The 17,059-nt window shown below is 39.5% G+C and overlaps 1 protein-coding gene across 8 annotated transcripts in view; it reads right to left on the bottom strand.

Moving 5' to 3' along the window:
- Window positions 1-17,059, bottom strand: part of RBBP8 (RB binding protein 8, endonuclease) — a 108,527-nt gene that overhangs the window by 66,570 nt on the left and 24,898 nt on the right. For all 8 annotated transcript variants that reach the window (XM_008261135.5, XM_051851353.3, XM_051851350.3 and 5 more), the window contains 2 exons: window positions 16,415-16,619; window positions 1,083-1,125 (listed from right to left, as the gene is read on the bottom strand). In XM_008261135.5, coding sequence (XP_008259357.3) covers window positions 1,083-1,125; window positions 16,415-16,523 — 152 coding nt within the window. In that variant the 5' untranslated portion in view covers window positions 16,524-16,619. The remainder of the gene's footprint in view (window positions 1-1,082; window positions 1,126-16,414; window positions 16,620-17,059) is intronic.

Here is a 17,059-nt window from a genome sequence, read left to right on the forward strand (position 1 = left end):
AAAGAAACATCTCTCAATTGTGGGAACTAAACACAGTTTTACCAAGGAAAAAGTAATTTTGTGGCCAAGGGAGTTTAAAATGACATATTTAAGGTAGGAACACAGATACTTTAAACAATGCAAAACATTTACAAGTGTTGGTAAATGATAAGAATCAAAAATTAATTAAATTTTAATTAAAATATTTTAGAATTTATGATTCTATGTTTCTGAATCTAAGTCTACTTCCAAATATGACTTTCTGGGTGTGAAGATTTTCCCAATTTTCATTTTCAGATAACAACATAGAAAACAAGTAAGCATGTGCTAACGGGTGAGCAGAAACTCCAGCTTTCTAGCCTACATGTCTATGCCATGAAGCAAAGGTAGTAACATTTGTACAGTAACACAGATCCCCCCCTCCCCTCTTCCTTCCTCCCCTTTTCACCTTCTCCCCTCCTCCCGGTACTATTGTGAATCCCAGGTGTTAACACAGCTGAGAAAAGAACGCTGTTGTTAGACACATGAGAATGAGGGGCAGGCATTTGGCTTACAAGTTACAATGCCACTTGGGATGCCCACATCTCACATCAGAGTGCTTGGGCTGAAGTCTCTGTTCTGCTAATTCCAGTTTCCTGTAATGTGTACCCTGTTATATGCAGTTGGTGATGGCTCAAGTAGCTGGGTCTGTGACACCCACACAGGAGACCCAGATTGAGCTCTGGCTCCTATCTTTGGCCTGGTTCAGCCCTGACTGTTATGGGTATCTGGGAAGTGAACCAGTGGATGGAAGATCTGTCTACCTCTCTAGCTTTCAAATAAATTAATAATAATAATAATAATATGAATTAACAGATAAGTTCTCATCTTGAAAAATATTTTATATGTATTAAAATACAAATAAATACATGCAATTATTAAAGATGTAATTAAAAATACAAAGATATTCTTTTTGCTTTAGATTTTGAGAACAATGGCAATAATCCAAGGCTCACACCAAGGAAAGCTGATTTCTTTATAAATAAGACAATGAGTTTAGATAGGACACCAGTATCACTTTATAAATAAGACAAAATCAGTCAGAATTACACACTAATACTTACAAAATTCGTTCCTTTTTCAGTTTAGTTACTTTTACTTGTAAACCTGAAAAATAAAAAGAAAAAACTGTATTATTTTATTTGTACATTTCATTATTTCTAAAGCAGTTATCTAAATGCACTTATGAATCAAATTCTACAGTATTAAATCTGGCCTCTGAATAATAACCAGGTCCCATTTGTTTGTAGAGTATATTCCCCTGACTTGTACCCTAAGGTCACAAAATATGTACAACACTATTGCTTTTACTGTATTATATGATAGCCAAGTAGAATGAAGTTTTCCCCACCTAAAGTGAGTTATTTCCTTTCTAATACCAGAGGAAAGCATGTAATTAGAAGTTCACTGTAAATGAAGGTCTATGTTCTGACACAGCCTATGTATCTGCTAAGAGCAACAGTACTTATATAAGCTCAAGTCTTAAGGGATTAAACTAGATTGTGGCAGGAAGTCCTAGACTAGAAGCACAACTGCTTACAGAAAAGTACTTAACAAAGGACAGCAGTGTTTTTATGTCAACATATCTGCTGTATGTATAAGAGTACCTCAAAAAATTACTGGAAAAATTGACTTAAAAGATAAGTCTATTTTGGTGCCCGAAAAGCTGAAATCCATGCATAATTTAAAAAACTTTTTTTTTTCAAAGTATTTACTTATTATTTGAAAGGCAGAGAGAAAGAAAGAGATATTCCAACTCCTGGCTCACTCCCCAAATGGCCATAATGATGGGGGCAGGGCCATGCCAACGCTAGGAGTCTGGAATTCCATCTGGGTTCTGGTGTGGGTGGCAGGGGCCCAAGAACTTGAACCATCCTCTGCTTCTTTCCCAGATGCATGAGCAGGGAAGTGGAGTAGCCAGTGCTCAAACCAGCATTCATATGGGATGCCAGTATCACAGGCGGTAATGTACAACAATGCTAGCCCCATGAACAATATTTTTAATAAAAATATTTTTCATGAACATTTAGAAGACTCTTGATATTTTTTAAGGACTTACTTGAGAAACAGAAACAGAGATCAATTTGTTATCTGCTGGTTCAGCCCACAGATGTCCAGAAGAGCTAGGGCTACATCAGGCCGAAGCTAGGAACCAGGAAATTGATTTGGGTCTCCCATATGAAAGGGGTACCTCGAGCACTTGAGCCACCATCCCCTGCTTCCCAGGACTATTAGCAAGTGTTGGACTGAAACCGGAGTCACTGAGACTCAAAGTGAGCTCCAATATGGGATGTGGGCATCCCAAGCAGTGGCTTAACCCATTGTACCAGTGTGCCACAGTGCTTACCACTGCTTAACATTCTTTAAATGAGAAAATTATATAGAGATGCAGAAAAGATTATAGGAGGCCAGAGGTTGGAGGGGTAAATCTGGAGATTTAAATGAGTGACATGAGGGATCCCCGGTGGTAGTTATAGGAATCTACATGTGATTACTGAATAGAACGAAATATACACACATGCACAAATGAGCATTGTGGGGAGCAATCCGGACTGGACTAAGTTACTGGAATTAAGACTTATTCTATGCATCTGCTCTCCTGTGGGGAGCAGCCCGGACTGGACTAAGTTAGTGGAATTAAGACTTATTCTATGCATCTGCTCTCCCACAATATGGCGCTGGGAGAGAAGTAAACAGCTTCCGCACAGCTGCCTCCAGTTCAACCAATAAACTGTAGGACTTGCTCCTGATTGGAGAGCGGCGTACTCGGCGTGTGGGCAGCCGAGTTGGGATTGGCGGAGGAGGACTATAAAGGAGGAGAGAGACGGCATGCACCGGGAACATCTAAGGGGGAACATCTGAGGGAACACCTGTGCAGCCCCCGAGAGAACCGGCCGGCGGTGTGCCGCTCCCCTGCGGAAGTGGGGAATGTGGCCAGGGGGAACTGCCCTTCCACGGAGGTGGAAGGGATAGTAGCCAACCCGGGAAGAACCAGCAGCAAACCCGGGGAGGGCCGAGCAGACGAAAGAACAGCACAGGGTCCTGTGTCGTTCCTCCACGAAGAGGGGGAGCGACATAATGGTGCCGTGACTCGGATATGAAGCCTAGGCAGGGTCCTGTGTCGTTCCTCCACGAAGAGGGGGAGCGACAGAGCATAAGCTGCAAACAACACACACAAGTGAGTACGTGTAAAATCAGGGCCAGTGTCGCTGCCCAGTCTTAAGTCACCATTTGCTTTGCTGGCATCCCGTATCAGTGCCAGTTCAAGTCCTGGGTGCTCCACTTTTGATCCAGCTCCCTGTTAATGTGTCTGGGAAAGCAGTAGAAAATAGTCTAATACTTGGGAGAACTGGATGGAGTTCCAGGCTCCTGCCTTTGGCTTGGCCTAGCCGTGGCTACTGCAGCCACTTGGGGAGTAAACCAGTAGACAGAAGATTCTCTTTTTCTCTCTCTCCAATTTTGCCTTTCAAATAAATAAATTGAATGTTAAAAAAAAAAAAAAAAAAAAAACCAACTTGGTGGAATCTTTATAAGGCTGGTAGATAGCACCAATATCACTTTCTTAATTGTGATAATTTACTGTACTTATATGAGGATACTTCAAAAGGTCCAAGGAAAAATGGAATTTAAAGTTCAGTTCAAAAGATTCTGAAATCCATGCACATGAGTTCTCAAAGTTAATGGAAAAAGTGTATTATGACAAAAGCGAACTGTGTATTATTCATGGAGCTCAAAAGTGTTTTGCAGCAAAATAGCTATTTTTTAATTCCCATTTAACCACAAATGTTTTGAAATACTGAGTAGTGGGTACATGAGAATTCTTTGTACTATTCTTTTCTTCTTGCATGTGTATCACCCTCTTTCCCTCTTTATACTATTTTTTTTTAATTTAAGATTTACTTATTCATTTGAAAGGCAGAGTTAGAGAGAGAGAGAATCGTCAATCTGCTGGTTCACTCCCCAACTGGCTGCAACAATGGAGCTGGGCCAATCTGAAGCCAGGAGTCAGGAGCTTCCTGATCAGCACCCATATGGGATGCCAGCATTGCAAGTGGTGGCTTTATTGACTATGCCAAAGTGCTGGCCCCATGTACTACTTCTTACAACTACATATATGAGTCTACTATTAACTCAAAATAAAATTATTTTTTAAAAGATTTTATTTCTTTTATTTGAGAGGCAGAGTTATAGAGAAAGGGAGACAGAGATAAAGGTTTTCCATCCACTGGTTCATTCCCCAAATGGCCACTATGGTCGGAGCTGGGCAGTTCCAAAGCCAGGAGCCAGGAGCTTCTTCCAGGTACCCAACGTGGGTACAGGGGCCCAAGTATTTGGGCCATCTGCTGCTGCTTTCCCAGCCATTAGCAGGGAGAAGGATAGGAAGAGGAACAGCTGGGACACGAACCAATGCCCATGTGGGATGAGGGCGCTGCATGCAGAGGTTTAACCTACTACACTACAGTGCCAGCCTCAAGATTTTTTAAATTATGGAAAACTATTTTCCCTAAGAGATTTGGGAAATTGTTAAACATTGAGTAAAAACTAACATGATTGATTTTAAAAAATCAATTTCCATCTGTCAAATTCCCAGCCTGAGACACTTCTCTTTCATATGATGATGACAACTTCATGAGACCTTGTAAGTACTCAGAGTAATGCATTAAACTATTCTTGAAGAATTAAGAAAGGAAGAAATTGTCTTCCTATTAGGCCAGAGAGTAGAGTCAGCAGTTTTTTTTCTTTCCTCTTTCCTTCCCAAAATGTGTGAAAATTTACTTGTTGACAGGTTTTGCTGTTTTTAGTTTTGGCTGACTTCGAAAACTCAAGTCTGCATTCAGAAGTAAAAAGTGCAGCCAAAGATGAAATGGATTCTTGCCATAAGCCACTTAAAGAAAAGAAACAATGAGACAGAAAATCCATATAAACTTCAGAAGAAAATTCTTGGGAAACAAGGAAAGACTACTCTTTTATCTTACAAGCATTCAACACCTGTGAGATATTTGTTCTGTCATGCAGATCAGTCCTGAAACAGGTATTATGTATGCATATGTGTGTGTTTAAATTTTAGCATCTGCTATTCATCAAGTCAATTAGGCATCTACAATTAGAACCCCTATAAAGTGTGCTTTAATCCTGTTCCACACCCATCGGAAGGAATGAGGCTATACAACAATGCAGCTCCTGTATGAACAGGTAGTCTGTTCAACAAAGTATTTGGGATTTTAACACTGGCAACCTGAGACACCTATTGAGGAAACAGAGCTCAAAAGATCAAGTACTGTAATACAATTAACCCTACATCTACTCAGATATGATTTTGGAGTAATGAAACAATCAATTGCCTATACATGTAGCTATAACACACTAGATTCAACAGCTCAGAAATGAGGCAATGATTTGATGTTACACAAAACCAAAAATCACTGCTATGTTAACTCATTTAGTTTCTACACAGAATCATGTTTTTAATTTATATATGGTCACTTTAAAAAAGGTTACTTATGGTTTTGAATTATAAATAAGCTTAATAGTACTTTTTTGAAAACCGGTGACTTTATATCTAGATCAAGCAATTTAACTCATACTAAAAATACTATTACTAGTATTTATATAATCGCCTAAGAAGTAATTTCAATTTCAAAGTGAAAATTCTTGTCTGTTTATGATGCACTGATATTTAAGGCATTACATTCACTTTGCTTCAGATTCAATTATCACAAAATGAAGAAATTTTAAAAATTGAGAGATGCAAATACAAATAAAAACAGATGAAAGCATTACTGACAGCATTCCTAATAATGAGTAAGGCACTTAAGTTATAGATTAAGATTACATACAATACCTTTCATTGTAAATTTTATAGTCTTATGCTAATGTCTTCTTTTTGAGATTTTAATTACATATCTGAGAAAACAGAGTAATCCAAAACTGAACCAAGAAATGTTTCTCCTGTCACATTAGAGCCTCCACACTTTCCTATTTATTCAAAGGAGTCTTAATTTCGTACCCCAAAGTCTGCTTATTTCTTTACTAAAGTGATTATCACATTTATCGGATGTGGAAAATACATTAAATATTGATGATAGAAATGGCCATGGACAGAAGACCTCTTATTAAATTAGTGGCATTCTAAAAAGTAAATATTCTAAATTCAGCTTCATAACCTGTGCTTTTACTAAACATGACACTAAAAGAGATTCTAAAAGGCAAAAAAACTGTATCCGAATACATTTAAGACTCTTGAAAATTAAAGAATTCTGAAATTCCTATTAAATTCTAATAAAATGATCTTAGGTCTGAATTCAAAGCATAAAGATTATATACTATCTATAACAATTAATATTAACCACAACAGTAGTAACATAGGACATGAGAATGATCATGAATTGGATACAACAGACCTTAAAATAAGCCTATAAACTCAGTAACAAATGTCTCCAGAATTTTTCCCCCAAAGTAATCTGGTGTGCATATCATTGGTTTGTTTATTCTTTTGTGGTTTTAAAGAAATTCATGTAACTTATTATATTGTGATCAATGCACATACTGTTTTATATAGGGCATACTCTGGCTTTAATTTTGTTACATTTTGGTTAAATAAGACAAAAATATCCTCTAAACATATAAATCAGGATATTCAGATGCATGTAAGTTTCTACAGGTAGATTTCCTTAGTTATCTAAGTAAGAATTATATACCAAGTACTACCACTCATAACATTTCTCTCATTTTTTACTGACATGCTTTAAAAGTAATGAGTCAATTTTGATTCCTATGTACATTTCAAAACCTACAATGTCCAGACAAGTCCATGTTTGATGTCTTTTAAATAGCCTCTTATACCAGTTTCTCCAAGTGGATCCTACTCCTTTAAAAAAAAAATAAGTACCTTTTAGGCATGTCTTTGATGTTATCACACAGGGGATCTAATTTTATGTGGAACTATGAACACTGACAAAGAGCTAAAGTTTTTTTTAAAAAGCCCTGCCTTCAACAAATTTGCAAGGTCCAAACCAAAAGGTTTCGAACGATTTCGATTTTTTTTTTTTTTTTTGACAGGCAGAGTTAGAGAGAGAGAGAGAGAAAGGTCTTCCTTTTCCGTTGGTTCACCCCTCAAATGGCCACTATGGCTGGCGCACTGCACAGATCTGAAGCCAGGAGCCAGGTGCTTCCTTCTGGTCGCCCATGCGGGTGCAGGGCCCAAGCACTTGGGTCATCCTCCACTGCACTCCCAGGCCACAGAAGAGTGCTGGACTGGAAGAGAAGCAACCGGGACAGAACCGGCGCCCCAACCGGTACTAGAACCCGGAATGCCGATGCCGGAGGTGGAGGATTAGCCTAGTGAGCCATGGCTCCGGCCTTCCATTTTCTTTAAAAAATAATGCTTATTCATTTAACACTTCAAGAATTCTTAAGTGGAAATGGCATTGTGGAGAACTGAGGTAAGCTGCCACTTGTGACTCCAGCATCCCATACTGGAGCACAGGTTCAAGGCCTCATCTTCTCCACTTCCGATCCAGCTCCCTGCTAATGCACCTGGGAAGGCAGAAGACGGCCCAAGAACTTATGCCCTATCACCCATGTGGGAGACTTAGATGTATTTCTTAGCCTCAGCCTGGCCCACCCCCTGGCTATTGTGACCATCTGGGGAGTGAACCAGAAGATGCAAGATCTCCCTGTATCTCTCTCTCTCCCTCCACTGCTCTGCCTTTCAAATAAATAAACCTTTAAAATTAGAAAAAAAAATCATTAAGTGATTTGAAATTGGAAAAATAATCTGATATATGTAAGATACCAAAAGTTATCTTCTTTCATCAGCTGATACATATATATGCAGTATCTACCATTCATAAAACATACAGATACTAATCAATACATCAACAACTGCTATATTTCTCCCTTAAAGGTTTTCAGAGTACAAACTATTAAGGTATAGCACATAATTGAAAAGAATTATCCACTATGTAATATTTCTGAGTTTTACATATATTCTATAATTCTGATGAATATGGCATATTATTTTGGTAAAGAGTGTAAAATTTAGTGGCCAGTGCTGTGGCATGGCAGATAAAGCTGCCACCTGTAGTGCGGGCATTCCATATGGGTGCTGGTTCGAGTCCTGGCTGCTACTCTTCCCATCCAGCTCTCTGCTACGGCCTGGGAAAGCAGTAGAAGATGGCCAGAGTCCTTGGGCCCCAGCACCTACGTGGGAGACCCAGAAGTTCCTGGCTCCTGACTTCAGATTGGCGCAGCTCTGGCTGTTGTGGTTATCTGGGGAGTGAACCTGTGGATAAAAGTCTCTTTCTCTTTCTCTCTGCCTCTCTGCAACTCTTTCAAATAAATAAATAAAAAAAAAATTTTAAGAAGAGTATGTAATTTATATCCTTGATGCTTCTTCATCATAAAATAGTCTCCTTGTAGACCTTGCAAAATGAAAATAAAGAACAAATCCCCTAAATCTTTTATACCTGTTAAATTAAGAGTCAAAAACTAAAACTGGCCTAGTTTTAAATAAGTATGACAACAATTCTGAAATGATAATTATGTATAATAAGTACAGTATGAATAGTAATAAAGGGCCATTGTTGTGGCACAGCGGGTTAAAGACGCAGCCGGTATCCCATATGGGTGCCAGTTCGAGTTCTGGCTGATCCACTTCCAATCCAGCTCCCTGTTAATGTGCCTGGGAAAGTGGCAGAGAATGGCCCAAGTCTTGGGGCTCCTGTACCCATGTGGGAGACCTGGAAGACGCTCCCAGCTCCTGGCTCAGCCCAGCTCCAGCCATTGCAGCCATCTGGGGAGTGAACCAGCGATGGAAGACCTCTCTCTCTCTGTCTCTACCTTTCTCTGTTACTCTGTCTTTCAAATAAATAAAACAAATCTTCTTAAAAAATTTTTAAAAATAATCCAGAAAGAAAACAATATATATAATGATCACAAAAATGTAATAATCTATGTGTATTTCTTTTAAAATTAGGAAAGAAAAAACAAAAACACATCATTCTTGCAGACTGGTGACTTACATTTCCTTTAGCAACTTGCTAGAATATTATCTCAAAACAAAAAATTTAAAGTAGACAGGTAATAGAGTATTCCATGGCTTCAGACACAATTGTTGACATTTTCATATACTACAGGTTTCTAAAAACTAAAGTTCAAGAAAAAGTTCCACTGATCTAGCTATAAACCATAGAATCCATTTTTAGACCACTTATTGATTTGTCACTATGGGCCAACCACTTTTAGCCATGGAGATGTAAGATGACTGAGATAGGAACTAAGCTTAATAAAAATGTAATGAGTTCACTAAAATCAGTGATAAGACAACTCTAAGTAATCATTTTTAGGATAAAGAACAACTTTACACTTGAAGGTTGTAAAATGCTAATTCACTTATCAAATGTTTATTAAAACCTCAAGTATATATGGTCCTACTGAATTATTTCAAAAACTTGTATTTGCTAAAAGAGTAAATTTTTAAAATTAATATGTAGCAATGATACTCCTGCAACAATTTAAACTTGAGGATGTTCTTATTGGTATACCTGAAGGCTGGGCTCACATCATCATAACCAAAGGAAAATATTGATACCTCTTCAGTGGAAGCTGTAAGATTGATTACTATTCTCAGTTCTAAAAGAGCACATGTAGCTTATGCCATCATTATTATTAGTGGTCTTGTATCTTATTATCATTTAATTATATAATTATTCTGTGTAAATATTTTCCTAAAGAAAATGAATACAGGGATAGGTGCTAATCCAAAGAGTTAACACCACTTGTTAAGATGTCCATATTAAGTCCTGTATTATGGCACAGCAGGTTAAGCTGCCACTTGCAACACTGGCATTCTATATCAGAGTGCCAATTTAGGTCCCAGCTACCCTGCTTTGGATCCAGCTTCCGGCTAATGTGCCTGAGAAGGCACCAGATGATGGCCCAAATGCTTGTGCCCCTGTCACCCATGTAGGAGACCCAGATGGAGTTCATGACTCCTGACATTGGCCTGGCCCAACCCAGGATGTTACAACCAACTGGGGGAGTAAACTAGCAGATGGAAGATATCTCTCTCTCTGATGCTTTGTCTTTCAATTAAGTGTATTTTTTAAAAAAAGACACTTGTATTCCACAGCAGAGTACCTTGGTTTGATTCCTAACTCTTGCTCCTGATTCCAGTTTCCTGCAGACCACAGGAGGCACTGGTGATGGCTCAATTGCATTCCTGCTACTCACACAGGAGACCTGATTGAATTCCTAACTCCTGGTTTCAGCCCTGGCTTAGCCCTGGCCACTGCAGACATCTGGGAAGTAAACTACTATATGTGCGCTCTCCCTTTCTGTCTGCCTCTTTCTCTCTCAGCTAATTTTTTTTTTTTTTGAAAAAGAAAACAATTGTCAAAAAATATCCAGTGGCTTTTCCACTCTTACATCTTCATAATGCTATCATACCTAACACATAATTTAGTAACAATTCACTAAATGAATGGTAAATCATCATTAAAACTCAGAATCCTTTTTTTTTTTTTTTTTGACAGGAAGAGTGGACAGTGAGAGAGAGACAGAGAGAAAGGTCTTCCTTTTGCCGTTGGTTCACCCTCCAATGGCCGCCGCGGCTGGCGTGCTGCGGCCGGCGCATCGCACTGATCCGAAGCCAGGAGTCAGGTGCTTCCTCCTGGTCTCCCATGCAGGTGCAGGGCCCAGGGCCTTGGGCCATCCTCCACTGCACTCCCGGGCCACAGCAGAGAGCTGGCCTGGAAGAGGGGCAACCGGGACAGAATCCAGTGCCCTGACCAGGACTAGAACCCGGTGTGCCGGCGCTGCAAGGCGGAGGATTAGCCTATTGAGCCGCGGCGCCGGCCCAGAATCCTTTCTTAAGTTATTTACTTTATCCCACTTTCTGGGATAAAATTTGGATAGTCAAATGAAAAGCAGTATTAATGTAAAATATTAATATTTGTCTATAGACATATGATCAAAAACAATTTATTGGGGGCCAGTGCTGTGGCGTAGCGGGTAAAGCCGCCGCCTACAGTGCCGGCATCACATATGGGCACCGGTTTGAGTCCTAGCTGCTCTACTTCTGATCCAGCTCTCTGCTATGGCCTAGGAAAGCAGTAGAAGATGGCCCAAGTCCTTAGGCCCCTGCACCAGTGGGGGAGACCCAGAAGCAGCTCCTAGCTCCGGATTGGCACAGCTGTGGCCGTTGCGGCCAATTGGGCAGTGGATGGAAGGTCTCTCTCTCTCTCTGCTCTCCTCTCTCTATGTAACTTGGACTTTTCTTTCAAATAAATAAATAAATCTTTAAACAAAACAAAAACATAGTTTACTTAAAAATTAGATCTTTATTACTAACAACAAATAAAAATTTATATTTTTAGGTCTTTAAAGTCAACTAATTTGCCTTGGAAAGAAATTATTAGGAAAAAGTCAACTCAAGAAGATAATAAAATATACAAAAAGTTCAAAGAAAAACAAATACAAATATTTAATCTCTCCTATTAGGGAAATACAAATTTATACTGAAAAAATCGAAACATTACTCAAATGCAACGTGGAGATACGTTTAGATACAGATATAAACAAACTGTAAACAACTGTAAGACTTGAGATAACTTGAGAAAATTTGAAGTTTTGCTAGTATGATAATTGTTTTAAAAAGACAACCTGTAATACACTGTAAAGTATTTATAGATGCAATTATGTCAGGGACTTCAAAATCACTGAGTAGAAAAGGGAAAAGTGGATAAGTCAGTCAAGTATACTTAACTATGTAAAACAAGGCTGGCCACATGATGCTATAATTGACCCTGAGTATACAGAACTTCTTATATTATCATCTTTATTTTTATATGTGAAAAATTGCCTAAAATAAAAAAGCTTAAAACTGAAATAAAACCAACATATATTCATATTTCAGAAAACTCTGGAAGAACTCACACTCAAAAAATAATGAAAATGGTTACTTTTTTTGGTGTAGTGGAGAAAACATTTCATTTTTACTTTGTGTTTTGACATTTTTAGAAAAAACGGGAATTTTTTAAATGGAAAGAAAAAACAAGAACCAATTCTGTTGATAGTTGGATGTCTACATGAACAATATCATAGTCTGATTGCACCAGCAGTTCTGCATGCCAGACAAGGACTTTAACACAAACACGGGTCAGCATGATCCATCAAAGAAAAAAGAAAGCATCACAGAGTGGTAAAGAATGCAGGTAAAAGAACAGAAGAATTTAAACTCCAACTCTTCATAAAAACTATCATTGAGAGCTAGAAATTTTCATGGCAGCTGAATAATACAAAGTTAACATGCAAAAAATCAGCCAGGGGGGTAGGTGGTAGTGCTGGCATTGTGGCATAGGAAATAAAGCCTCCACTGTGAAGCCAGCATCCCATACAGGTACTGGTTTGTGTCCTGGCTACTACCCCCCCCCCCCTTTTCAAGATTTTTATTTATTTATTTGACAGGTAGAGTTACAGACAGTAGAGAGACAGGTCTTCCTTCCGCTGGTTCACTCCCCAAATGGCTGGAGCTGAGCCGATCTGAAGCCAGGAGCCAGGTGCTTCCTCCTGGTCTCCCATGCACTTGGGCCATCCTCCACTGCCTTCCTGGGCCACAGCAGAGAGCTGGACTGGAAGAGGAGCAGCCAGGACTAGAAATGGCGCCCACATGGGATGCCAGCGCCACAGGCGGAGGATTAACCTACTGTGCCACGGCACTGGCCCCTGGCTACTCCTTATCCAGCTCCCTGATAATGGCCTGGGAAAAGCAGAGGAGGATGGTCCAAGTGCCTGGGCACCTGCTACCCATGTGGAAGACCAGGATGAAGCTCCTGGCTTCTGGCTTTCACCTTGTTCAGCCCTGCATTGCGAACATCTGGAGAGTGCCCCAGCAGATGGAAGATCTCTCACTCTTATCTAACTATTTAAAATAAATAAGTAAATCTTTCAAAAAAAATTAGTTATGTTTTTACACACTAACCATGAACAATCTGAAAGGGAAATTAAGAAAAGAACTCCATTTACAATAGCATTATAAAAAAAGGAATACTTAATAGGTATCACCAAGGAGACTGAAGAGTACAAAAAGTTTCTGAAATTATAGAAGACACCAGTAAATATACATTCCATGTTCATGGATTGTAAGATTTACTATTAAGATGTGAATACTACAAAAGCAATCTGCAGATTCAATATAATCTCTATTAAAATTGCAACATTACTTTTTGCAGAACTAGAAAAACCTGTCCTAAAATTCATATGCAATCCCAAGAAATCTGAATAACCAAAAAATCTTAAAGAGAACAAAGTTTCAAGTGTAACACTTTCTGATTTCAAAAATTACAAAAAGTTACAGAAATCAAAACAATTGTTTGCCATATGGACACTTGTAGAACAAAGGAAAATGGAGAGGTCAAAATGGAACACTCAAATGTGGGGTCAAATGATTTTTTTTAATGTTTATTTATTTTCATTTACTTGCAAATCAGAGAGAGATCTTCCACCCATTGATTCACTCACCAGGCCAAAGCCAGGAGCTTGGACTCCCACAGGGTTGCTTGGGTGGCAGGGGCTCAAGCCATCATCTGTTGCCTCCCAGGATGTTATGCCACAATGCCTCCCCTGATCAAATGATTTTTGACAAAGGTACAAGACTATTCAAAAAGGAAAGGATAGTCTTTTCACAAAGGATGCTGGGAAAACCAGATATCCACATGTGAAAGAATGTAGCTGGACATTTACCTAATATTTACCTCCCCTCCCCCACAAAAATACATGGAAACTAAGAACTTAATAAGCTTTTTTTTTTTTAAGACTTTTTAATTATTTATTTGAGAGGTAGAGTTACAGTGAGAGGAAGACAGAGAGAAAGGTCTTCTACCCACTGGTTCACTCCCTAAATGGCTGCAATGGCCAGAACTGGGCTGATCTGAAGCCAGGAGCCAGGAGCTTCTTCCTGGTCTCCCATGTGGGTGCAAGGGGCCCAGGTGCTTGGGCCATCTCTCACTGCTTTCCCAGGATATACAGAGAACCAGATCAGAAGATGAGCAGCCGGGACTGGAACCAGTGCCCGTATGTGATCCCGGCACTGCAGGCGGAGGATTAACCCACTGTGCCACAGCACCAGCCCCTCTAAGCTGTGTTAACCATTCAAATTCTATTTTACTTCCTCTCTATTTTCCCCTGGAGATCAGTAGCTTTTGTTTGTTTGTTTGTTTTGTTGTTTTTGACAGGCAGAGTGGACAGTGAGAGAGAGAGAGAGAAAGGTCTTCCTTTTTCTGTTGGTTCACCCTCCAATGGCGACAGTGAGAGAGAGACAGAGAGAAAGGTCTTCCTTTTTCTGTTGGTTCACCCTCCAATGGCCACCGCGGCCAGCGCACCGCGCTGATCTGATGGCAGGAGCCAGGTACTTATCCTGGTCTCCCATGGGGTACAGGGCCCAAGCACTTGGGCCATCCTCCACTACACTCCCGGGCCACAGCAGAGAGCTGGCCTGGAAGAGGGGCAACCGGGACAGAATCCGGCACCCCGACTGGGACTAGAACCTGGTGTGCTGGGGCCGCAAGGCGGAGGATTAGCCTAGTGAGCCGTGGTGCCAGCCTGGAGAGCAATAGTTTTAAACTCATAAAGGAGACAATAAAAAAGAAACTCATATGTGAAACTTCTGTTAAGTTTTTCAGAGTAGAGACAGACATTTGATGCAGCAAGATGCTGCCTGGGATGCTCACATCTCATATCAGTACCTGGGTTTGAGTTCCAGCTCTGCTTCCAACTCTAGCTTCATGATAATGTGCCTCCTGAGAAGCAGCAGGTGATGGCTCAAATAGTTGGCTTCCTGCCACCCACATGAAAGACCCAGATTATGGCTGGCACCGCAGCTCAATAGGCTAATCCTCCACTTGCGGCGCCGACACACCGGGTTCTAGTCCCGGTCGGGGCACCGGATTCTGTCCTGGTTGCCCCTCTTCCAGGCCAGCTCTCTGCTATGGCCCGGGAGTGCAATGGAGGACGGCCCAGGTGCTTGGGCCCTGTACCCCATAGGAGATCAGGATAAGCACCTGGCTCCTGCCTTTGGATTAGCGCAGTGCACCAACTGCAGCTCGCCGGCCGCGCTGGCCACTGGAGGGTGAACCATGGAAAAAGGAAGACCTTTCTCTCTGTCTCTCTCACTGTCCACTCTGCCTGTCCAAAAAAAAAAAAAAAAAAAAAAAAGAAAGACGCAGATTCAGTTTCAGACTCCCTGTGAGGATTTGGGGAGTGAACCACTGGATGAAGATCTTTGTGCCTGCATTCATGTGTCTCTCACTTTCAAATAAATACAACTTTAAAATTAATTTTTTAAAAAGTTTCTCATTGTATCCCAGTGTATAGCTGGAATGGTATATAGTCAGCCCTGATAATACAAGCACTGTGTCTCCAAGTACACTGGGCCTTGCAACATTACTTTGGGGGTTCATATTTTGGAACTCATTAATTAATGACAAGACTATTATGAAGTTTGGACAGAAACTTTTACATAGGAAAGCCCAATATAAACTCACACATAAAACTTTAGATTCAGCTGGATCGGTTTTTTAACGGCCAGTGTAATATTTAAGGTATAAAGCCCAATAATATTAAATCTATGATTACAATAATTAAGACATAAATGTTATAAGAAGCATTTCCCAGACTTGAGAAAAGTGTATTATGGCAAAAATCATAAAGTATATTAAAAATTAATATCAAACTTTGAGCTTAACTCTAATAGAAATTCCTTTCTATGGAGTATGTTGGAACACAAATAATATTTCTCTGTATACTCATTGAATTTCATTTAAAACTTTCCAGCTCTTATTTCACTGTTGCAATTTCTCTTTATGTGATTTTCTCTATTAGGCTGTAGGTTCTTTTAGGTTCTCTGAAGTCAAAACTACCATTCAATAGGTATCTCAGTGCTTAGGAACAAACACATTCCCAAAGGTTTGTCAAATTACTTCAGTATCTTTATGTGTGTAAATATTCCTGCAAAGAATTCTGCAGAACAAAGTTCAGTTTGGATGTTCTATAACTTGGCCAAGAGCACAGAGCAAGCAGGTAAATGGAACTGGAATTTAAGTCCAGACTTTCAGTCAACTAACTTACAGCTTTTCTTCTATCCTATATATAGAACCACAGTAAATATTTAAGTATTGAAGATAGGAACAAGGAAACCTTTTTTTTGTCAAAAGCCATTTGGATATTTATAACATCATTCACAGGCCATTCAAAATTATGAACCCCAAAATTAGTAAGCTATAGATTTACTGAATTTCAAGTTCTGTCTGTGGTTGCCTTGGGAGCGCCAAAAGATCTCATCAGCCTTATTTGGCCTGCAGGTCAGCTGTTTCCCACCTGATTTAAGAGAAGACTTTACCTTGTACTTCTTTATCATGACACTCTTTTAACTTTGTCCAAAAGTCCTTAAAGTCATTAGATGTTTCTGAAGAATTAGGGCTTCCACAATTGCTTCCAGGAATGTTCATTTTGCTTAAAATGTTCCTCACTTCTATTTGCTTAATGTTTTCTGATCTTTTCTGTTACATTATTTGGTGTGAAGTTGTCTTAGGCAGCTGAAATACCTGAAATGACAGATTACAATTTATATGATGCATGCTTTTTAACTTTATGTAATTTAAAATCAGGATGAAACACAAACCCAGCCATTCTTGATTCCCTCATTTATTTACAAGCAATCATTTTGGGTATTTTGGAGGGGATGGAGGAGAATGAGAAAAGACAATTACTGTGAGGAAAAACTCTGATTTCAGTTACTTGGTCTTTACGAAAGGTAAATTTACAGGCAAATTTTCTCTTATTCTCATAGAAGAGTAATTATTTTATGTATTTTATGTTAAATTGAAAGGACTCTGACATTGTGAGGCTTATAATCATGAATAGTCAATGCTGACTTACTATTACCAAAGAATTTATTGCTTTCCTAACTTTGAATTGATGTAGAATAACATAATATGCTAAGCCAAAAACCGGAAAACATCCTAAAATATTCCTTATTTAAAAA

The sequence above is a fragment of the Oryctolagus cuniculus genome, chromosome 10 (assembly GCF_051225735.1).
Source record: "Oryctolagus cuniculus isolate XC-2025 breed Fujian yellow rabbit chromosome 10, ASM5122573v1, whole genome shotgun sequence".
In the NCBI taxonomy this organism is placed as follows: Eukaryota; Metazoa; Chordata; class Mammalia; order Lagomorpha; family Leporidae; genus Oryctolagus; species Oryctolagus cuniculus.